Here is a 23566-nt window from a genome sequence, read left to right on the forward strand (position 1 = left end):
CCCGTCGCCTCCGCCGGTGAGCGCGGCGCTCTGCCGCCCGTCAGCACAGCCGGCGCCCCCGGGTCAAGCCGGCGCTGTCTGGGGAAAGCCGCCCGCTCGGGGGACGCGGCGAGGGACTCGCGAGGCAGAGCGCCGTGCCCGGGGTGCCGCCCCCGCCGCTGCCGGGCAGCCCCACCCGCCGCGGGAGCCAGCCCCGCCACCCCGGGGGCGAGGCAGACCGGCGGCGGCAGCCGGAGCCGGGCCGCCCCTCCCCGCCCCAGCCGGCCGCCCCGGCGGTCCCCAGCCCCCGTGCGGAGCGGCGCGGAGGGAGTGGCGGCAGCCCTGTGACTCATGCCTGCGTCGAAGCAGATCAACTGGCGATTCACGCTTTTAAAAAAGCAAATCCGAGCACTTCTGGAAAAAAAGGTCATCTCGCATTAAATTCCGCGGCGCGATTGGTATTCCGACGTCGTTTCTGGCGGAGTTTATAAGCGGCGGGTGGCTCCCGGGCTGGAGTCGCCCTGCCTGCCTGGACTCCGGCAGGAAGAGTGTCCGCTCGCCCCCTCGGTAAGTCTCCTCTAACCAGCATCCTATTTTTTTCAAACCTTTAGAAACCTCTTCCAGGATCTGCAGCTCTTTCCCCCCCCCCCCCCCCCCCCCCCCCGAAATCTGGCTTGGTCGCTCTTGTACCTATAGAAGGATAACGGGTATTTTGAGACAGGCAGCGCCTTAGACATTGTGTTAACCTGTTACTTCACTTCCAGGCATTGTCTAGAGAATCTCTTCTGCTTTACGGTTCTTTTCTTTTTCCTCTTAAAAAAGTGAAATACCTGTTTTCCGTTTAAGTCATCGACCCGTGGCGTTTACACGAGGGCGTAAATCCGCCGAGCAGTGGAAATGAATCGGTAGCTACCGACTTGAAAAAAGCCGCTAACAAAGGAAGCGTTCGTTCGTTACCGCGACCTTCATTTTCTTTACAAGGGGAATAAAATAAATCGCAGGTAGCCGTGGGGACAAAGAGACGAGCGGGGCACTGACCCGGCAATTCTGGATCAGCGACCCTGTACTGGTTATCGGAGCGCCGTGTCCGCCCGGGAAGAGCTGAACGTCTGGCGAGGAGCGAGGGCTGGGCCGGCACCTTCCTCCGCCGGCCAGACGTGCCTTCTCCTGCCATTTGTGCCGCCAGAGCGAGCGCGAGCACGGGCGAGTGGCCGGTTCCTGCTCGGAGCACGGACCGGCCCCGGTGCGCTGAAACGCGTGTGTGCAAATACAGATGTGTGCGGCGCCTGGCATTGGCCCCGGGCAAGACGCACCTCGGTGGGGCGGGGGTTTGTCCGTCAGCCTTTCCCGAAGGCTTGGCCTGGCGGGTGTCTGGGGCTCGGACGATAAGGCGCAGAAGCGGGCTCCGGTTGGGACTATAGGTCGCTCGGGCTGGCCATGTCGGGCTCTGCACGCTGGTTCCCGTTTGACGCGAGCAACACAATTGCCCTGCTCGGCGGCCACCGATATAATTGCGATAGACTTCATGCTCCGCTAAACCCGCCATTCAGGCGCAAGGGGCAGCGCCTCGGCATCCAGCGAAGGGACGATTTTGCTCTCCAGCCTGTCGAGGCATTTTCCCGGCGCGGCGCTTGCGCCTGGCCCCGCGGCCCCGGCGCGGCCGGCTCCCGCCCGCCCGGCCCCGGCTCCGGCCCCGGCCCCGGTCCCGGCCCCGGCCCCGGCACCGGCCCGTCCTGCCGCCGCCCCGGGACCTGCGCGGCTCTCGCTGGGCCGCAGACTGCCGCCCGCCGGCGCCCGGGCGGGACTCCGGTGCGGTTCTCCAGGAGACCAGACTACTAAAACCGCCTTTTCTTCCTTCCAGCAAATTCCTTGCTGCCCACCCCTCAGAGAAACATCGGAGGAAACCCGAGCTCCGGGGACTTGGGCTTCTCTGAAAGGATGGCTTCCTCCGCTCCCTCGTCCTCCAACGACGCTCCGGACCCCACCCCAACTAATTTACGACCCACAAGTAGGTTTTAATGCTTTCCTCGTTTAAAGTGGTTTGGAGGCTTTCTCCACCTAGGCTTGAAAAGACCGATTTCGAAATGAAACGATAAATCCGCGAAGCCCCGTTCCGCGCCGTTAAGCAAGGTGCGGAAAGTGCTCGACACAAAGAAACCATCTTCCTGGTGGGAGCGGGAGAGGTTGGTCCGTGGCGAACAAAACGCTGGGAGGAAAAGCCCACTTCAGCGGCCAGCGTTGCCTTTATCTTACAGCCACATTTGAGGGATTTAGACAATAAACTGAACCCCCAGATGGCCGAAAAATCGGAATGTTGTAAGGGGTGTGGAGAAAATGAATCGGTTAAAGGGCGAAGTTACACCAGTGGCTTGAAGCGGGTGTGTGTCCCCCTTGCATTTTATAAATGCTAATGCTGCAGCTTCCTTTCAGTCTACGCTGAAGCCTGTAATTAAGCGAAATTTGGATGCTAATTGTAGCTTTTCAAAGCCTTGTATTCCTAATTGCTCTGAATTCGCCTTGAGTTATTGAGGTGTGAGTAGGAAGCAGAGGCTGCTGCAGGTGGATAGAGAATCAGTTTATAGCCCTGCCAGGCAATTCAGACCGTCGCCTACCGAAAATAAATAAAAAAGAGGCTCGGTGCTATAAAGCATCAGAGACAAAGAGCGGGCAACAGTAAGAAATGAAAGGTTGTCAGGCACAGCAAAGCGGGGAATAGCTTTTACCCTGAAAGGGCTATGAGGCACGAGCATCGGAGTCATTACTGTCATTATTCTGAAACGGGAAGAACCGGGGGAGGGGGCGAACGGCAGCATCGGGTCTTGTTGCGGGCGGGGGTGACAGGCGCTGCTGCCTTCGGCTGAGGTGTCACACGCAGAAATCGAATTCGCTGGCAACGTGGCGAAAAATGAGATAACCTCTGACAGCACACACCGCCCTGCCCGCCTGGGGCAGCCTCCCTGCCGAGGGGCTCCTCCGCCCGGCCGGCAGTGCCGGGCGCTTCCCCCCCTCCCCGCCCCGCCCTCCCCGGGGCCCGGCCGCGGCCCTCCCCGCCCAGGGGAGCCGCCCCCGTCCCATCCCCTCTGCCGCCCGCTCCCCTCTCGGCGCCGCGGCCCCGGCAGCCCGCTCGCCCCCCGGCAGAAGTTCAGCTGTGCCATGGGCCCAGGCCGGCGCCCCCTCCACCTCAGCCCCGGGCTTCGCTCCCCGCTTCCCCCGGGCTCGGCCGGGGCCCACTGGGGCGTGGTCGCGCTGCGGCTCACGGGGGCCGGGAAGGAGCCCGGCCCCTCCGTCGGTGCGGTCGCGCCCCCGGCGCTGCCCCCGATCAGGAGCCTCTCGGCGGCGTTTTCCCGGGCGGACAGGGCCGGCGGGCGAAGGGCTGCAGGCTCCGGGGCCGCCGTGGGATGGGACCGGACCGGCCCGGCCCGGCCCAGCCGCGGGGCGCGGGGGTGCTCCGGGGGCCGGGCCGGGAGCATCCCGAGCGTCGGCGACTCGTCAGTCCGGCCGAGCCTTAGTCATGCAAGTCCGATCATCTACTCAAATACTGGTTTTCACCCAATTAATTCCTGAACTCTTTTGTGACCCCATTTCACGCCACTTTATTTTAAGCTGCCACTTCCCTGGAGCCCCGCCAGTAAATTATTAGATGTTCGGGTCCCGGGAGCCTTCCCCTCTCCTCTCGGCGGGCCACAGCGTGTCACCTCGCTGTATCCCGAGCCTCAGCGGCCCCGTGCCCGGCACGCTCCGGCGCCGCCGGGCCCGGGCAGCCGCCGTTGCTGGCGGCGGGGGGGCGGCGGGGGCCGGCCGGGCGGGCCCGCCGCCCCGGGGCAACGACTCTGCCCTCTCTTCCAGCTTACGACGCGTGGTGCGGCGTGGCTCACGGGTGCACCAGGAAGATCGGGCTGAAGATATGCGGTAAGTCCGCCCGCGCCCCGCCGTACGAGCCCCCCCACACCCCAGCTTCGCGACACCACCAGCGCCGGCCCATCGCCCCCGGGCCGGGCGGCGGCCGCGGGCGCCCCCTGCCGGCCACGCGGCGGCTCCGCTCCGCGGCCCCGTGCCCGACGGCGACACCGGCCCCCGTGCCCTCCCTCGGACTTGCGCTGGCCGAGGCCTTGCCCGTCGCGGGAGCCACAAACGGGGGTGTGCAGGCGCCGGCCACCACCGGCGGGGGGAGCGCAGGGCCCGCCGGGGAGGCCGGCGGCGAGGAACGGGCGGGGGGTTTGGCCGCCTCTCACCGTCTGAAATTTTTCAACCTTATCTGACTAGAAAATACGGATCTCCTGGGGGAAAAAGATTAACGAGAGCCTTATTAAAGAGCAATTCGTCAGCTTGCTGTGCTGGTAAGATAGCGCTGGCAGCCAGTCAGCACCAGGCACATGAAATGCAGGAAGGGAAACAAATGCACAATCAGATCGCAACGTTATAGCAAGAGATTCATTTGCAGATAACAAGCTGTCTTCCTTCGCCAGATTTCTCAGTCGCGCCTTCGCTTTCAGAGACAAACAGCCAAATCTTCATTTTCTGATGAGGAGAATCGTTCAGCTTAGCCCGTGCCCCTTATGAATAGAAATTAGTTCCCATTTTCCCCAGCTACCTCTTTTTTTTGGGGGGGGGGGGGAATTATTTCGTGGGAGAAACGGGCCTGTTTTCAAAGCAAAGAGATACTTAAACCTCTTGCCCTACTTGCCCGATTCGGAACTCATTCGCTAAACGTTTTGTTACCTGGAAGTTTGGACTGGAAAAGAATCGTGGTTGCGCATGTTTAGCCCTGTGTCTATTAGAGATTTCATTGGTACGTGCCGGCGACATTAACGAGTAGTCGCTTAGTTCTATAAATAGCTCCTGATCGGGGTTTAATGGACCGTTTCCCTACCAGTCCCTTCAGTGGCTGGAGCGATGGGCTTTCTCATCATCATTTTAATTTAGCCCGGCAAGCAGAACTGATAAAGTAACGCACCGTTAGGCTTGTTGCGTGTTGCTAGACTACCGGGGTTACAGAGGGACAGCGCAGCTTCTCTCAATGAGATCAAATACACTGAACGTGAAATATCCCACCATTTTGGATGTGAGAAAGGCAAAAGAGAGCGTAGTAAAGCCTTTGTGAAGGGAGCTCAAAACAAGCACGGCTGCTGTATTTTTGGCTCGGGTTTGGTGCTCGTTTATCCTTTTCTGGCTCTTTTCTGTTTTACACGAAAAATATACCCTGAATAGTGACGGTGACTCGGAATAATCGGATTCGATCGCGACCACTGGTGTTGCTCGTATGAGCCCTCCCACTTGAATTTAACACCTTCACAAAGACAGAGAGGGAAGGTTGCCGTTGGTAAACATACAGAGTGAAGTATTAAGGTTGCCAAGAATCCTAATTAAACGTGCTGAACAAGTTGACGTTTGACTATTATAGATGATATGTCCTCGTCCTCACCTTTCACAAGACATCATTCCGGACCCTAAATATTGTGCAGTCACAAAGCTATAGTAAACCAGGCGCCTCGGAATTGTTCTTTCTGTGTCTATCACACAGAAATCGATTAATTTTGAATGAAAATTTTAAACAAGGGTTGAGCTGAGAGAAAAGGCAGGTCTTGAACAATGAGTCGGTTCTTCCACCTGTGCGCTATATTGTGCGTTTGACATTTCAGTAATTACGTATCCAAGGTGTATGTCATTTCTTCTCAAACAACTGACCGATTTAAGGATTAGCTCTTTTCCTTTCTGGTTGAAAGCCACCGCCTGCAAAGAGCCCTGCCGCTGCCACACTCCCGCGCTCTTCGCCTCTGCACAGATCCACTTAAAAAAAAAAAAAAAAAGTAACATATTTTAAAGCGGTTTAATGAACTGTCACGGCGGGCAAAGTACAGGCAGATTTCCCCCTGTGTCTGGAGCTGCATGCTACACCTTTCACTCCCACCTCCGCAATTATTATTGCTGCTGGGACCGATCCTGTTAACATCTGCTCGGCATCAGTGGAAATACTCGACGTAGTAAAACCGCTCAGGTGCGTCTTCAGCTGTTCGGCCCCGGCCAGCCGACTCCCAGCCCAGCGAGCCGCGCAGGAGAGCGGCGTTTCCAAAGCAGCCATCTAAGCGAGAAACTCGGCCCGTCTCCGGAGTCAGTGGGATTTATGCTTCCAAGTCACGTAGGCGGTGCTGAAGCCCCCGGCCGGGGATCTCCCGCAGCCGGCACCGACGTGAACCGCCCGGCGGCCGCGGCGCGGCCGGGACCCGGCAGTCCTGGCCCTGGCTCGGAAGCGGCGGTCGCCGCGGGGCGGCGAGGCCGAGGAGGGGCACACGCCCACCCTGTGCCAGGCCCCAGTGGAATCATGCCCGGCGACCTCGCCGCCTGGTCTCACTCGGCTTTTAAAAACTCGGTCCCTTAAAGCGCATCGATGAAAATACCTGTGCGTGGAGCAGCTGCGGGAGGTGGTGCTGCTGCTGGAAAAGGCTGCGCTTACCGCTGCTACAGCAGAAGCAGCGCGGACGCTATTTCACGCGCTGCTGCTTACTGGATCTCTCCTACACCCACCTTACTTTTCACATCGGATACAGGTGAAAAGTTCGCCCCGGTCATGCGCTTCCCTCGAGCGTGGGGGGAGCCCTCGGGGGCAGGCTGCCGCCCTTCCCGGCTGCCGGGGCGCGGGTCGGCGCCGGGGAGCGCCCCCCGCCCCGGGAGGAGCTCGGGGAACAAGAGGGTCGGGCGACCCCGCAGCGGGGGCTTCCCCGTGCACCGGACCCTCGAGGTCCGTGAGATACTGCCGTGGCCGAGGGACCTGGGCGAACGCCACGTTATCTACGGCCGGATGAGCTGATGCCGGGCGGCAGCAAGTTCCTCCCTTCAGGCTTTTCTTTTTTGTTTTAATCTCCGCCCTCCAGCCGCTCCACGCGCGGCCGCGCAGCCCCCACGCTGGCAGGCCCCGTGCGAAGCCGCTCCGAGCCCCAGCTGATCCCCTCCGCCTGAGCTCGCCGCCGCCGGCTTCGGTACAGAGTGACGAGGCCGGGGAGCCCCCGCGGGGCAGAACCGCCGCCAATTCGCTTGGGCAGGGGGGGAGCTCCGCACCGCCGGCCTTGCGCAGCTCTCGTTAGGCCAGGCCCTTCCGCGAAGCCCCGGCCTCTCTGAGCCCGATGCGAGCCGAACCGGAGGCGACTGCAGCCTCTCCCGGTTACGGAGGCTTTGCCCCCTCCTTTCCCGGCGGAGGCTCCGAGGGACGCGTGTCCCCACACCGAGAGAAGCGCCGGTTGTGCGGCGGGGAACGCGGCTGATCTGCAGCCATGTCTTCTCACGTAAGTCTTCCCACTGAGCATCGCCACTGAGAGCCTAGAAGAAAGACAAGTGGAAAAATAAAGCAGAACGAAGCCATAGGACCTGGGGAAAGAGGATCGCTCCGGAATTTCAGTCTAGACTGCACGTGCCTCGGTATCGGCTGCTCCACCTCCTGAGCGGGCGAACAGCACTAGCTGTTGCAGGAGCTAGCGATCGCTGCAAGGACCGTTAAAAGCAGTAACAACAAAACTAAAAGAAAAATAAAACGTCATCGATCCCCGACGGCTACTCCTTTGCACGAAGAGAGTTTCCCTTAAATAGCTTTTTCTCGTATAACCCGTATTCCTAAAAACATCATAGAAAGAAACTAATTAGTAGAAGGTCAATATTAAAAGGCAAGACGTGAAGTGTTCACCGAAAGGACGGACTTGACAAACCTGCCCGCGAACAGCCCCCTTGGTTGGGGGCCGGAGGGACTGCGGCCAGGCGCTCCGTTTTCGGCAGCTCCGACGGGACTGCTGGCCTGGCACCAGGGTCCGCGGCAGAGGGACCGTGCCTGGCGGCTCCGTGTCGCTCCCTTTTCTAGAGCCTCACGGAGATGTAGCCCTCGGGGCTTGCCCGAGCCGCAGGGACCCGGGCGAGCCGGCGGGAGGGGCCCGCGGTCCCGGTTCGCCGTCGGGGCTCCGCCGAGCGGGGACACATGATCGAAAAGCGGAGGGCGCTGGGGAGAGGCGGCGTCGGGGGACCTGGGGGAGCGAAGTCACGGCGTTGGTCTTCCTCCCTGCAAAGTCCTCCTCTCTGGCGGGTATCCCCAGCCGCAACGAGCGTTGGTTTCAATTGTTACTTGATTGAAAAGAAAGAAAAAAAGGAGGCCGGCGCTGCCGTACTGTCTCCTCCAAACGGGTCCCGTTACTCGCCACGGGCCCTGCGGCGCCCACCGCCATAATTCTTGGAGTGAGGGGATTTATTATTGCCGTTGTACACAACGACAGCCCTTGTGATGGGGTCCTGGGCGCCGGGGCTGCGTCTCCGGTGAGAGCGGAGCTCCTGGAGCCCCCGGGGATGATTAGTGTTAGTATCGAAGCATCTTTTCGGATGGAAAACCCGCATCTCCTGGACACCTGCTGGTACGTACTGATAAGAGGGAGGTGGGGTTGATGAGTGCTGCCGGTGGCCGTGGAGCTCTGGCGCTCTCCGGGCGGCTGCTCCAGAACGGCTGCTTGTCCTCATGCCTTTTGTGCGTGAGAGCACCACGAGGAGAACTGAAAGTGGCCCTGATTTTAATCATACATCATTGCCCCTGTCTGCTAGGTCCATAAACTTCGCCTGCAGGCTGAAATAGCATTGACTCATCCTGAACTCTCTTCCAGTGGCTGATTACTGAAGTGGAATCTGTCTGATCGACTTAATAAGAATTTACCACTGCACTAAATGACGAAAATTTGTTTTTTGCATGGCTGCGTTTTTGCAGTTGATGGCATTTTGAGCTCTCCTCCTGGAGGCAAATAATCCCCATAAATACTCTTATTCCTGACCTCATTAGTCAGATCCAGAGCCAACACCGCTTTGAACTGTTGTCTGGAGAGCCGCTTTAAATATTTCTAAACATGTTGGGAAGTGAGAAAACTCTGACCTGTGCACCTTGCAATAACAATGTAGGGTTCCTGCAAAGGACCAACAGCCTGGAAGACAAGGGCCGGATCGTTAGCTCCCTGAAGGAAAGGCAGTCCTCCAAGAGCCTGCTGGCGTGCGAGAGCAGCGGGAAGGAGTCCAGGTTCCGGCGCACCGAGACAGACTTCTCCAATTTGTATGCCAGAGGTAAACGCTCTTCACAGCTTCTGCTTGCTCCAGCTCGGGCACGGCCCTTGGTCGTCTGTCCTCGCCTCCCCTGGGAGCGCAGCCACGTGCAGCCCGTGCTTTTGCTTGGTTTTGAAGGAAGCTGTGTGTCTGTGTGTGTGTGTCTGTGTGTCTGTCTGTGTCTGTTCGCCGAGAGCCGCACTGGCGGTGTGCACAAGTTTCCTGAAATGCAGTTTTATGTACTTTTGGGCTGATCCTCTGCAGCTCAGCTCCGGCGGTTCCTTCGGGGTCACTCCAGATCCAGCCTCCGGGAGGAGAGTAATTTTTTATTTTATTTCCTCCTCAGTAAAATAGCAATGAAACGGTCTGTGACTGCTGGTATAGGGCCACTGACGAGGAGGGTGGGGAAGGGAAATCAATCCCTTTGTGGGGAGGAGGGAAGCGTTGCAGGAGAAGGGAAGGCGCGGGTTTGGGGTGCTTTTGGCCCCCGGGAGGCGAGTGCCCCGCACAGCGTTAGCGTTGCAGGGCGTGCTTCGGCAGGGGTGCCTCGGAGCAGCCCCCGCCATTCCCGTGGGCGACCTGGGCTCGCCCTTCCCCACCAGGAGAGGGGGGCCGTGAGCCCCAGGGGCCCGTCCTGGGGGCGCTGCGGGGCGGCCGGGGCAGGTACCATCTCTGCCTGTCTCTCCCAAAGCAAGAGCTGACAGCCGCTTTGCCCCGCAGATTTGCTGCCCGCCAAGAATGGCGAGGAGCAGACCATGCAGTTCCTGCTGGAGGTCGTGGACATCCTCCTCAACTACGTGAGGAAGACGTTTGACAGATCCACCAAAGTGCTGGACTTCCACCACCCGCACCAGCTCCTGGAGGGCATGGAGGGCTTCAACCTGGAGCTGTCGGACAACCCCGAGTCCCTGGAGCAGATCCTGGTGGACTGCCGGGACACGCTGAAATACGGAGTGAGGACAGGTAGGTTCTCGCACACTACTCTTCAGAGTCCCTCCTGGGGCTTTCCTCTGGCCCACGGTGAAGGGAGCGGGCTTGAGCCCACGGAGGTAAGCCCACGCCCTCTCCACGCCCTCGACTTTGCCTCCTTGGAGCTGAGCCTCCAGGGCTGTCTGCGGGCGCCGGAAATGTCTCTGCTCAGAAACTGAAGTTATTGATGCTCCATCCGTCCGCGGCGGGCAGGGCTCGGTGCTGTTTGCAGAGCCTAGAAACAAGTTTTTAAGACGTAATCTCTTTCACTTGATGAAATGCGAGCTGTCTGTATCTCCGGGGAGCAATATCATTAGGTAAATGAGGGCATAAATGACACTGAATTTGCAGTTTTTCTTCTTTATGTTCTCCAGGCGTTTAATGAAAAAGAGTTGAAATCCTAGGAATCATCAATAAAGGAACCCTGTGGATTTCAGCTCATTACCCTGGAGCCCCGCCTGTCCAGGTCCTGCTCAGTCAGATAGAAATGCCCGTTTATAACCACTTCTTTTTCCGGGTGAGCTGCGGCCAGGCTTTGGAGCAAAGTCTGTGCTCTTCCAGGCTGTTTGGCCTGAAACGTTTTACATCTGTATCGGCAGAAGGCTCGGCTGGCATTGACGTGCAGGTCAGGAACTGGAGCGATACCGGCGGGAGGGCCGTGTCTCCCCTCCCCGCTCCTGCTTCAGCTTTTCAGGGCTGCTGAGCTCTTCCCGGCGAGCTGCCTTCTTAGGCTGGGCTCGGGGAGCGCCGGTGCGGTGGCGGGCGGCCGTATCCCCGCGGGGCTGAAGTGGCGGTGTTCTGCCGGGCAGCCTCGGGCCAGGCAGCTCCCAGCAGCGGCACCTGAAGGACCGGGCGCTGCTTTCCGCACTGCGTAGTTATACAGCTGTGAAAAGCCAACGCGGTGCATTCAAGGAACAGAGTCTTGACGACAAACGTGGCGGTTAGCTTCCTTTTTTTCCCATTTACATGGTGGTTTGATTTACTCGAGACTCTCGGGGCCGTATTTGGATCTCGTGCCCTTAATCAAAAGGGAGCGTGTTTCACTCCCACAGCCGTGGGTTGTTGGACAGGTGGCCAGCAGCGAAGCCAGAGTCGCTGGGGTCTGTGTGCTCGCACCGTTATTCCGCTATCGATGGCGCCGGGATGCGGAGCAACCTCTTCCCCCTCACCCCGGTCTCCCCCGGAGCTTTGGCGGGACCGGCAGGACCTGTCCTCGGGAGCTGAGCTGCAGGTATCGGATCAGACACAAGCTCTGTTCAAAGCAATACCTGGCGCAGCTTTAAAAAAGAGCTGCTCGGAGCCTGTGAGGAGCTTCCCGCCCCCCTCGGGCTCACCGTGTCTCTCCGGGCGAAGCCCCCGCGGGGCTGTTTCTGCAGCCCAGCATCCGGAGACCGCGGGCTCGCCGACAGCTCTGGGAGGCCAGCGAGGTGGCTCTTCAAACAACTTCCCAAAGCGTGTGCGTCAGGGCAAGGGAGGGAAGTGCTGATTTGCAAAGCAAATAGCTAAGCCAGGGTGGTATTTCTGGGCCGTAGCCCTGAGCCGTTTGGCTCCCCGGGGCGGGAGCAGCCCGGCCGCTTCGCCTCGCCGCCCCGCGATCGCCGCGCAGCCTCTTCAGGAGGCGCCGAGACGGGGCAGCGCCGGAGGGCTCCCGGCTCTGAAGGGCTCCTGCTGACATCGCTCGGGGCAGAATCGCATTTATTTCTTTATGTCAAAAGATGCTGATGTGCCCGGTGTTGAGCCAGACGCGACGTGACAGGGTCCCTCCGGGCGTCGAGCGCTGAACCCCCCTCTCTGGCCGGGCTGTCCCCAGTGTGTTATCTGCGTGTTCCTTCCCAAGAGAGCGGAGATAAGGGCTGAATCGTGACACCTTCTCCCTGCCCTCAAAGTCTGCCGCCGTTTGTTAGGGATTTCATCTCTTCGTGCTAGAAAAGTGGACCCCCAATAGTCAGGTTTCTTGCTTGCAGAAGTTGTTGATAGCAAAGCCTTTGTTTATGAGCTGAATCCTAGCTTTTAAACCACGTGGGGAGAATCCTAGCTCTTTAAACCATGTGGGGAAAACGCCCGTGCCGAGGAGCTCTTGGGGGACTCTCGGTGCTCGGCTGCAGCGGGTCCCGCCGAGACCCCGCGAAAGGCCGCGGCCGCGCAGCTCAGCAAGCGGGCGGCTCTCCCGCACCCCTCCCGCACCCTGCAGCCTCTCCTCCCTCCATTCACATGCAAGTAGCCCCAGCACCTGCAGATTGTTACTGCCAAGTACATTCCCGCCTCCCTCCCCACTCCCGAGTTCACGGCACGGCGGAGGTGGGGGGCTGGGGACAGGGCTGCTCTGAGCCCTTGCACAGGTTCCGGAGGTGCTTTACAGGCTCTAATCGGCTCTGAGGTTCTCTCTTTTAATTTAAACGGTAATCATTCCATACAGGAGCTCCCTCCAAAGCGGTTTTTAAAGTTTATAACAAGGCACCCGTGAACGTTGGTTAACGGTCTCCCCGTAAGCAGGGCTGGCTTTGAAAACTTCGCGGCAAGTGTGTTATGAGTGCAAAGCTATCGTTTCTGTCCGCACAATCGGACGGGTTGAAAACTGAAGCCCTTGGGGGTGCCGGTGGAGTTGTTCTAAGTTGCTCTCGATTCTCTTCCCAGGGCATCCTCGCTTTTTCAATCAGCTGTCCACGGGACTGGACATCATTGGCCTGGCTGGGGAGTGGCTGACATCAACTGCTAATACAAACATGTAAGCGGTGTCTGGTCCTCAGCGCCTGTGCCCGCTGCTCACAGCGGCTGCCATCTATCATGGTAGACGTGTATTGTCACAGACGTGTATAATTTTCTTCTTTAAATGACGATTGCTGAGTCTTCAATAAAAGCGTCTCGTTTTTCTTAATGTGGCAGTAATACAGTGAAAATAGTTATATAAAGCTGAACAGTTTTACATTTCTGATAAATAGAAATGAAAAGATCCCACAGCACATGGTAAGTAAAACATGATGATTCTAATATAACATGAAATGACTTTTCTTCTCTTGGGCCAATCTTCTTTATCTTTTCCCGATGTTTGTTTTTAAGCTTTGTCTCTACACAGAGTAATTCTGCAGCTATCCCTATATTAAAACTAGAATACAAAATACCGAGAAGTTTATTGTCTTTCCTCCTGTTGATTTCAGAGGTAGCAGGCTTGGGGCACCACCTTCTCCTGCTCAGGTGCTGGTAAAGAAGTGGCTACTGGGTGGCTTCAAAATGATTAAAAATGTAACATTGAAAATTAATTTGATGATAATGAAGGGATTAGTCTAAGATTTATTAAAGTTGTGTGTAAATAAATAATTGGAAGTATAAAAATCTAAAAAATTCCATAAATATATATATTTACATATATAATATATATAAGATTTTACATCTAGAACATAGCAAGGAAGAAACTTTTCCTAATTTTTCTTCACCTCCAAATTAACGAAAGCTAGATGCAAGGTATTATGTTGAATTTTTGCAAGAAAGAGTGTAATTAATGAAAAAAAATCACCAAACCAAAAAACCTTCTAGCCATTTTTTATTTATGTATTGATTTGTATATGCTCAAAAATGTGATGGGAGTCCAAATACTTGGCAGGTAACAGACTATGCTGTTTTAGTCCTCTATTGGATGTGTTTTAACTCTAAAGCTACCTCTGGTTTGGGTAGTTTGTGGCTAATTGGCAGAACACAGGAAATGTATCTGCAGATTGGAAAATGAACAATATTTTCACTGGCCTGTCCATGAGTATATGGTTCATTAAGTATAGCTGATTACTAGCAGCTCTATGTAGATTACGAGCTGTGCCTGTTTTGTGACATTAGCTATAAAGAAAAATACACAAGGTGCTCCAGCCAAAACCAGCCTGTTCTTTGTAATAATCGTCTTCTCGATTAGTTCTCTGTTTGTTAAAAGTTGGTATGAGGCATTCAGATTTAAAATCTGGTTGGGAAGAAAACCTAGCAACATATATTTTAATCATAAAACAAGTATTGCAAAGTGCTTTAAATCTGATTACATTTCTAAGAGAAAACTTTGCTTAAATATTGTTCCTCTGTGACAAGAACATACTTCAGAGTGTCACTTTCTGCAAACCCCCTTCCTTTAACTAAGTTAGTTATCCTAGCTAAGTTATCCTTTTGTAATCAGTGAAACTGCACAAAGTTGACAGGATATAATAGAATGCAGCTCTGTGGCAGATTGTGATAGTATTATGAAATATTGCCACCATTATTAAGAACATGGCACACACATCTGAAAGAGCAACTTTTTTTAAAATAAGGTTGCTTTTTCATTTGTTTGGTTTTAAAAGTAAATTGTTAAATAGCTAATTCTGTAAAGCTAGTTTCTGATCCATTTATACTTTAAAAAACAACATATCTTGAAAATACTTCTCTGTGAGCATGAAAATTGAGTATCTATTTGCTTGTATGAGGTTTAGCAAATGCAAAATAATACATTGCTCTCTTTTTCAGCAAATCAAGGTCAACATGATATGCTTTCAAATAACACAGTAATTGCAAGTAAGGTTAAAGTAAGATGTTTGTAAAATATGATTCAAAGAACTGACAGAGAATGTTATTAAAAATAGCCAAATCACCTCTGTGAGCTCTGGGAAACATATTATTTGTTTTGAGCAGTGTTCCAGTACAGAAGAGCAGGTTCTGACCTTTACCTAGAAACTGTTCTAACCTATTTCATCTACACAAGCGTGTAACACGCAAGCAGCAGTAACACTGGATTATGGCAGGGAATGTTTTCCATTTGCTATTTTTTCTTTTCTACCTATAAACAATACTTGTGAACAATTAAAAAATATGTTTTTTTCTTTTGCAAATGAGTTTTGAGTACTCAAAACATATGTACTCTCTTAAAATTTTAAATTGTCATTAGGAATGTTACTTAAATGTCGCTGTGAAGATAATATATTAAATTAAACATAATAAGCTTCGCACATTGACTTGGAAATAATGTATCAATGTGCTTGTTCATAGCTCAATCACTTCAGGGTAAGGCCTTCAGGGTGGAAATTTCAGAAGTTGCTGTTATTCATCCGGCTCTAGGGATCTGTAGTACAGGGTATTTGCTCACCATGCAGCAGCCAGCTGAGGTTAGAAAGCAATAATATTATCTGCAAGTTCTCTTAGTGCCCACTGTTAGCCAAGACAGGAGAAATATATTGGTATTTTCAGTATTATGCACTTATGCTTATGAAATTGTAACATAGAGAAATGATGTAAAAAGCTTTACATTTTTTCTCAGAATGCTTTTTACATACTGGCAAATAGGAGAACAGGTAGCTAGAATGATTTGGCCTGGTAAAATGATTTGGCCTTTAGGTGAGAGCAGAATTAAGCCTTCACTGGCCACTACCAAAAACCCCATTCATTTTTTCTGTTAGTAAAGAGCTGAGACTTATGACTGTTTTAGTTAATTAATAGAGATACCTGTAAAGGTTGTAACTGTACAAAAAATCTAATCAGCATTTTTTGTCAGGAGATTGGTTCTAAAGTCAGATGGTTCCTTCCAAGCCAAGCACATTTTCTGTGTCTAACTGAATTTTTCAAAAACATTTAAGTTTAAACAAATAAGCACAAGTGAACTTCAACAATATGTGGTTTTTAAAATCATAGCCTTCATCTAATATAGCTGCATTGGCCTTATCATTTATAATCACCTGCAGTCTTTTATTTCTTTGTCAGTCTTTGGAAATTCAGAAAATAATTACATAATAAAATAAATAAATGCTATTTTACTTGGGTTTAAGTATACTCAAAGTTCCCCTTGTGAGCACTGATATTTTATATACAAAAAACTTGCTTAACATTGTATTTTTTTGTACAAGCATTTAAGTGTTCTGGGAAGTATGTAGGGATCAGTGTACAAGGTCTCAGGACAAAAATCAACATGTGTTTAAACTGGTGGAAAAAAATCACATTGACTTAAACGTATCTAGGCTACAGTGATCTATACACCACCAAGTTCCTGTTGACTTCAGTTGGTCATTCTGCCCAAATAAATATTGAAATATATCCTAGACCTACAGTGTTCAGTAGACACCAACTGATTTATTCATTTTTTCTCTCTGTAAATACTGTCAGCACTCAAACTTCAGATCAGTGTTCAACTGTCTGTCTCTGAAAGTTATAATGATAATAAAAGCAAAATAAGCAGTATTTTGGCTTCTGAAAATAGCAATCACAACAATTAAACAAATTACAAATACTATTTAAACTTACAGGAATGTTTTTAAAATAGTGGTGGTGTTTCTCTGATGGACTAAGGACGCATAAGGATTGAAGAAAAAATATTTTGACTGACCAGTGTAGTTGTAAATAAAAGACAAGCTTTTCAGACACACGTTCCCTTCTTTGTATCACATGTCTCCTTAAAGTTTGCCATAGAAATGACATTCTAAAAATGTCATTTTAGTATTAGAGAGACAACACATATTTTTTGTGAAATTATTCAAGTGGAAGACATCAGTCAGATGCAAAGTGTCAGGGAGTCATACTTGTATAGATTCCTTCGGAAATCACAGGTTTGTTTCTTTCTGCTTCCCTTTCCCTCCTCCTTTTTTTTTTTTTTTTTTTTTTTTGGCATACACAGCAACCAGAGTTTGTTTACAGCAGTAGCAATTTATCCATGTACCTTGATCACAAAAAATGGTTGTATGGCTGTCATTTTCCATCCACATATCTGTCTGTGACACGAGGGCATACCAGACTATGCAGTGGTTTTTGCCCTCATTAAGTGTATACAATAGTTGACTGCTGACTTGTTTTTGGTAATTGGTAATTAGAAAATCATCATTTATAATTACTCTTGACAGTTATTGATCTCATGGTATTGTAGAAATAAGTTGTCCTTGGAGATCATCAACAGAATAAATTCACATAATTAATTGCATTTAGACTTTGAAACCCTAGCTCAATACTTCTAATTATGGTTGGGTTTAGCTCAGTGAAGTTCACTGTTTTCATAAGGATTTGGCAATATGTTATTCCACAAGTGTGGAATTGACACTTTGGGAAAAAAATGTTTTACAGTACAATTTTGTACAGCAGGCAGTAGTGCTATGATGATGAGCATTAGGTCTTATGTTGGTTATATAGAAAGTTGCAAAAGAGCTAACACTGCAGTTTTTATTGACCAATATTTCCAGTATTCTCTTCCTGAGGATTTTTGCTTGGGTAAAGGTTGCAATATCAGAACCTCAATTTATAGAAAAACTTTTAGGAATCTTAAGCATTTCCACAAAGAATCATAGACTGGGAATTTATTGTGTGCTTTTAGAAGCTGTATTTGATTTTGTTTGTTTTGGGGTTTTTTTGCTTTATCCATGCAGGTTTACTTATGAAATTGCCCCTGTTTTTGTCCTCATGGAACAAATAACACTTCGAAAGATGAGAGAGATTATTGGATGGCCAAATAAAGATGGGGATGGAATATTCTCACCTGGTGAGTTTTTCCTCTCTGTTTTGGTGGTTTAACTAAAACTTCAAAAGTTATAATAAACACAAGATGTGTCTGAATGCCCACAATATCTGCAACACAAGACAATCCATCAGATATTTAGAAGTAGGAATGCTTTGTTTAAACATTTCACAAAAAAAGTTGGGGGAAAAGAAATCTTTGAGTATGCCTATGTATCATGGTTGGTCAACATTTTAAAACTTGACTGCAAGCTCTGGTATATAATTAGGCATCTAAAGACGCTTTCTTTGTGCTTCATTTCTGGAGGTGCTGAGCAACCATAATTCCTGCTGACCAATAGTTCTTGAGAATCATGGACTGACTTCTTTAATGGTCAGTGAGGATTTGGGCTTACAGTCAGAAAAACACTGCCTGTCACTATCTGGGACATATTATATGGGACATAATCTGACTGGATTCACAAGTATGGTTCCAGTATGAAGATCAAGACAAAGTATTTTCCCATGCAGGTGGTATAAAGGCAGTCAGCAGTGACAGAAAAGACTAATAAACCATGTGAAGGTCCTGGGCCCATGTGTGGGCAACATGGGCATCCAGCAGAACTATAGATTTCTGGGTTTGGCATGGGGGACACCATCCTGTTTCAGAGGATGAAGAACAATTCCACCTCCTTTTGGAACAGCCCACATAAAATCTGTGAATGTACACTTGCTTGGTCTCCAATCCCATCTGCTAAAAAAATACAGATCTTCCTCAGTGTTCTTGCTGATGAAGAAATATTAGAGTACAAAGTCATCCTAGACTTTTATGAATTGTCCTGGGATCTTTTTAGCAGTAAACCAAGAGAAATAGGTGTTTTCCTTCAATTCACATTCCTCAAAATTAAGTGTCAAAATACATTAGTTAAATCATAGCCTGCAAAGTGCCTCTTTCACTTAACTGACTATAAGGAACCTTAGAGTAACTAGCTTGGCTGTAGAAATCTACCTTTAAGGCATCTACTTCTAATACCTACAGTGAGAGGGGATAAACCCATCCAATGTGCGACATTTCTTCAATCTCAGACAGTTTGATAAGTTCCTGTTATTCTTGCTATCAAGAAGCGGTCATGGAAAAGCAGCACAATGAAAGCTAAACTTTTTAGGAAAGTGTTACAAAATGTTAGCAATTGAAAGAGATGCTGGATAGAAAATTCTTTCTATCAGTATGACTTTCGAGAGGGTCTGTCCCTGTGCTGGACAGATGACCATGCATTTGAGAGATTTATTTTTTCACAGTTCACTTCCACTTTCACTGCATAATGCAAATGAGACTTGTATGTCTTTGGTCTAATATTATTTTTTCCTCATTACCACTAATTTCTTATTCATTCACAGGAGGAGCTATCTCCAACATGTACAGCATAATGGCTGCACGCTACAAGTATTTCCCTGAAGTCAAAACCAAAGGCATGGCTGCAGTCCCTAAACTGGTTCTCTTTACCTCGGAACATGTGAGCTTAATACACTGCTAATTCTCAATTTATTGATGTATGTTGTGAAGATGCTTCATCATTAAACAACCACTTCATTAAATGTGCATATGTTTTGCTGCAGAGTCACTACTCAATAAAGAAAGCTGGAGCTGCACTTGGATTTGGAACAGACAATGTGATTTTGATAAAATGCAATGAAAGGTAGGATGAATGCTAAGGTTTTGATGTATTAAATGTGTTCATCTGTTAAATTGTTGTATTGTGCTTAAGGACTGGTTCAGTACAGTGTGTCAGGTTGCTAATGGCCTGTTGAGAAAATCCTATTAAATTATTTCAACTGTTGATAGTATTTCCATATGCACTCTTTAATTTTCTTTGTCTTTCTGTTTCTACAATAATTACAGAGGGAAAATAATACCAGCTGATTTGGAGGCAAAAATTTTGGAAGCAAAACAAAAGGTTTGTTTTTAAAAATTAGTGCTTAAATTCTTGGCCTGGTAAAATTACCTCTTCCTTTGAAGGTTGAGAGTTAATGTTGAAAGAGAACATTATCATTATAGAAATGTTATCATAATATTTTCAGCTGCTTAATTATACATTCATGTATTGTTTAGGGAATTATCTATATGTCTTGCTAAGGTTTCTATTTACTGTTTAAAACCAAATTATTGTTAACTCTTGAAACACTTCTGTATTTTATTACTTTAAAAAATAAGTTTCTGTTTGAAAATATATGGAAAAAGGTATGAAAACATGAAACTAAACTTGCTTTTATCCAAACTTTAAAGTTTAGCCAAAACTATCAAAAATCCTATTGAGGTACTAAAAATTCCCATAGATTTCAAGTGTGAGGCTGCAGGATTTGTAAATATAGCCAGTAAGTTTAATTTTTTGAGGCATTCATTGCTATTTCTTGAATCAATGCAATGAAAAATCCATTAATTTTGTATGAACCCACCAAAGTTAGAGCAATCAATTTCTTTTTTTTTTTCTTAACTTCTTTACATTTGGGCATATGTCTATGAAATTGCAGTTCACATTTATTTAATCAAATTCAAAATTGTCTGACTGATCTGATAGTTTATTGCTTTTGTTTTGGATTGCTTTGTTCTGTTTATTAGTAGATAAATACTAGAAGAACAACTTCAAGCCTTCAAATCACAATTTACGAATCGCATTTAATTAATTTTCCTTTATACTGCTGTAAAAGTCTCAACTTTAGTTGACAATTACTAATCTACTAGAACGTTTGAATCTCCTCACTGAAAGAGATTAGAAGAAATACGATTCTTTGCCTTCTGACTAGTTAATTTTGCAAAGTTACAGTACAATAAAACCAGAGTTTGTTCCTGCCATGTATAAAATTTCTCAGTTTCTACTGTTGCTTATATGTACCTTTCACATGGGAAGAAAAACATTTTTACACTGGAAAATGGGATAGCAACATTTCTAAAATTATTTTCACTTTTTTTTTTTGAAAGATGTTGGATTTTGTATTTAATATTTTTATTTTTATTGTAGGGATACATTCCTCTCTTTGTAAATGCAACTGCAGGCACAACTGTATTTGGAGCCTTTGATCCAATACAGGAGATTGCAGATATATGTGAAAAATATAACCTCTGGCTCCATGTAGATGTAAGTAACTAAATGAAGTGCTATTACTCAGGCAAAAGAGGATTTTTGTTTACACACTTTATCTTGAATTAAAATATTTATTGCTAGATCCTGAGTAAATTAAAATGTGTTAGACTTTTCCAAAACAGTGAGTATTCTCTTTTTCTATCTCTTCCAGGCTGCCTGGGGAGGTGGACTCTTAATGTCTCGAAAGCATCGTCATAAATTGAATGGAATAGAAAGGTACTACACAGTGCTTATTTGTAATACTGTTATTAAAGTACTTTCATAAGGTACATGGCACTTCACAAATTCATGCAAAGATGAATTGCTGCAGAGTTTAAACACTAAATTAAAGAAAAGCTAGACAGACAGAAAAGGTTCACACTAGAAAAATTGAAACAGTACTACAGAAGAAAACTGATGTGCAGCTGACTGAAAGGTAAGTTTTTGGCAGATTTGAAGGAGGACAAGGATATTGCTTGGAAAAAAGGAAGGGAGATTGTTTTATGCATAGCTTTGAAGGGATCATAAGACTGGGAATGAATGAAGGAGGATTTGAGGAGAAAATGAAGTGTGAGAGCTGGACAAACTCTGAAATATAAATGAAAGTTTATAAACATATATACATGTGCTTGCTTTTGTATTGCTTATTTATGTATATGTGTGTATACAACAAGAGAGGAACACATGGTAGAGACTGAATTAGCAGCAATTTTTAGGGGCAAATTTCAGTACCTATAAGGCTGGAAAGAACTATTACAGCACAGAGCTGGTATAGTTCTACTGTGCCAGGCAGAAGGCTGAGGGAACTTAAAGGGGGGCCAGAAACAGTCACAGATACTCACCACATCTCAGGGCAGAGGGGCCTATGGTGCCATGTGGGGATTACATGAAACGAGCAGGAAGCTCTTGTAGAGGCCCCCAAGCACATAACCCAGGTTACCAAGATGCCCACTGAGACCAGAAGCCAGCCTTTCTTAAATAGTTAATTGAACAAAATTTAAAAAGGCAAAGCATTTGTGTTGGAAGCGATAGCAGAGCGAGAGTGTGACCCTCCTCACAGCCCTTACAATTCAGACTCAGGAGGAGTCCCAGGTGTAGTCTTTGGCACAGTTGTACCTGTATTCAGCGATGACAAGGCTGTAGTCTGTAGAACACGTTATGTTTATAACCCAAAGGGTGCGTTTATCTTTAGATTTCCTCTGAAACTGCTCTATCATAAAAGGCTGCCTGTCTGAATAAAAATCAGAAAAGCAATGAAGAACCAGAAACATAAGATCTTTCCCATCATTGTAGATGCCAGCTTCCAGGGAAGCAAAAAGGTTTGAAACAAGCTCTACCTGTGTAGTCTCAAATTAGCACCAAATTGCTTCCTTGAGTGAACTATGCTGAAGGTGGGCACTGTGTAAAGGCATAAAATGAGAGCAGTGAGCAATGCTCTTCCTTAGTGAAAACAAACTTTCCCAAACTTTTCTAGTGGTGGGTGTCTCATACAGTAAGTGAAGAACAAGTACAAGATAAAGAATAATGTACAGAAGGACTGGTATGAAAACCCTTGTGTCTCAGAGACAGCACTGTGTGGTGTGGCAGGAGTACTCTGAAGTAGCAGAACCATATCAACCTCTGCCCAGTCTAATCTGCTGGTCATTCATGTTATGGCAACATGTCTAATATGAGGTCAGCATTGTAAAGTGATTTCCTTAAATTGCACAGGTTTGGTCACAGCAGTTTGGCACACCTCTTTTGACCTGAGGTCAACCCAGAGGTGCTAATTAACACCCTCAATTAATCAGCAAATACAGAAAGCAGCAGGCCATGAAGCATGATATTATTTCTTACTTAGTCAGCTGTTCAGATCTTCAAACCTGGGATGGGGCACACGCGTACTGCATAATTGCCTGTCACAGGCCCCAGCTGGGGTCTGTTACTAATCCTGGGGCCAGGCTTGGCCTACCCAGAGACATGGGCATGTAGGGGCTGGCGTGCTGCCACCGTGCAGAGCTGGGATTGCCGGTGGTAGGATAGCCTCCAGCTGGCTGGCTGTGCAGGGTAGACAGTGACGGTTTTGTGTTAAAATAAACCTAATGTTCCTTGTGAAAACGAGTTGAAATTGTCTTTGTTTGGAACCCCGGAAGTTAAATAAATGTGCTAAACTGAAACTACAGTGCTCTCAAAAGGAAATGAGCTGTTTTATAAATTCCTGTTTCTTGACTACTCCATCTGAACTATTAAGCTTTTAAAAAGATAATTGTCTCTTAACTCTGAGTTATATACCTGCTAGCTTGCACTGCCTAAGCAGAAGATTTTAGAGGTATGGTGAGCTCCCCAGGTACAGCACAGACTGCGCTGTTACTTTGATTGAGAGGTGCTACAGCCTAACCTAGCACAGACAGAGGTTGGAATTGTACCTGGAATCTTTATGGAATTGGTGGTCCTCAGACTGGGGTGAAGGGGTCATTGTGTTGCTCAAAACAGAGGAACGGTGGTTGTGTCTGTGTCCTCTGAGAGCAGGATGTAGAAGAGGAGGAAATACCTTGGAATTTTCTTTCAACTACATTGTAAGAACACACGCATACTCTGAAATATGATTATACACTTTCCTTCTCTGGAACACACAGTGAATCAAGGGGACATTTGGTAATTAATTACTTAGGGTGAAGAGTTCAATGGATGTGCAATGTTGGCACATTTATTTTAGCATCATCATTAAACTGTCTAGGATAGTATGTTAAAAATACAGAATGTCTCATCTCTTTGGCTAGTAAATTAGGTGATTTTGTGCATCCACCTGTGTTTATACATAAGAAGTTTTAAGCTTTACATACAGAATGGTAGGACTGTGACGTAAAGCTTTATAGCCTTTTAACAGTCTGTGGGCTTGACAAGGTAGTACAGAAAAGGCCTGTTGTGGATCTAATGGGAAAAGCAGATAAGCATGAGGAATGTCTTTTTCTTTGCTTTCTACTTTTCCAGCAGCTGTTCAGTGCCGAAGAACTGTATTCTCCCAGAATTCATATGATTCCCTTAATTCT

At 48.6% G+C, this 23566-nt stretch overlaps 1 protein-coding gene across 1 annotated transcript in view; it reads left to right on the top strand.

Moving 5' to 3' along the window:
* The first annotated feature begins 300 nt into the window (after positions 1-300).
* The window catches only part of GAD1 (glutamate decarboxylase 1), a 34634-nt gene continuing 11368 nt past the window's right edge, over positions 301-23566 (top strand). Inside the window, exons 1-12 of the mRNA XM_074829084.1 lie at positions 301-546; positions 1841-1987; positions 3826-3888; positions 8896-9054; positions 9754-9996; positions 12637-12727; positions 17352-17464; positions 18817-18932; positions 19036-19115; positions 19319-19373; positions 20436-20552; positions 20710-20774. Of these exons, the coding sequence (XP_074685185.1) occupies positions 1918-1987; positions 3826-3888; positions 8896-9054; positions 9754-9996; positions 12637-12727; positions 17352-17464; positions 18817-18932; positions 19036-19115; positions 19319-19373; positions 20436-20552; positions 20710-20774 (1172 nt within the window). The 5' untranslated portion in view covers positions 301-546; positions 1841-1917. The remainder of the gene's footprint in view (positions 547-1840; positions 1988-3825; positions 3889-8895; positions 9055-9753; positions 9997-12636; positions 12728-17351; positions 17465-18816; positions 18933-19035; positions 19116-19318; positions 19374-20435; positions 20553-20709; positions 20775-23566) is intronic.

Source organism: Strix aluco, chromosome 6, assembly GCF_031877795.1.
Source record: "Strix aluco isolate bStrAlu1 chromosome 6, bStrAlu1.hap1, whole genome shotgun sequence".
NCBI classification, from domain to species: Eukaryota; Metazoa; Chordata; class Aves; order Strigiformes; family Strigidae; genus Strix; species Strix aluco.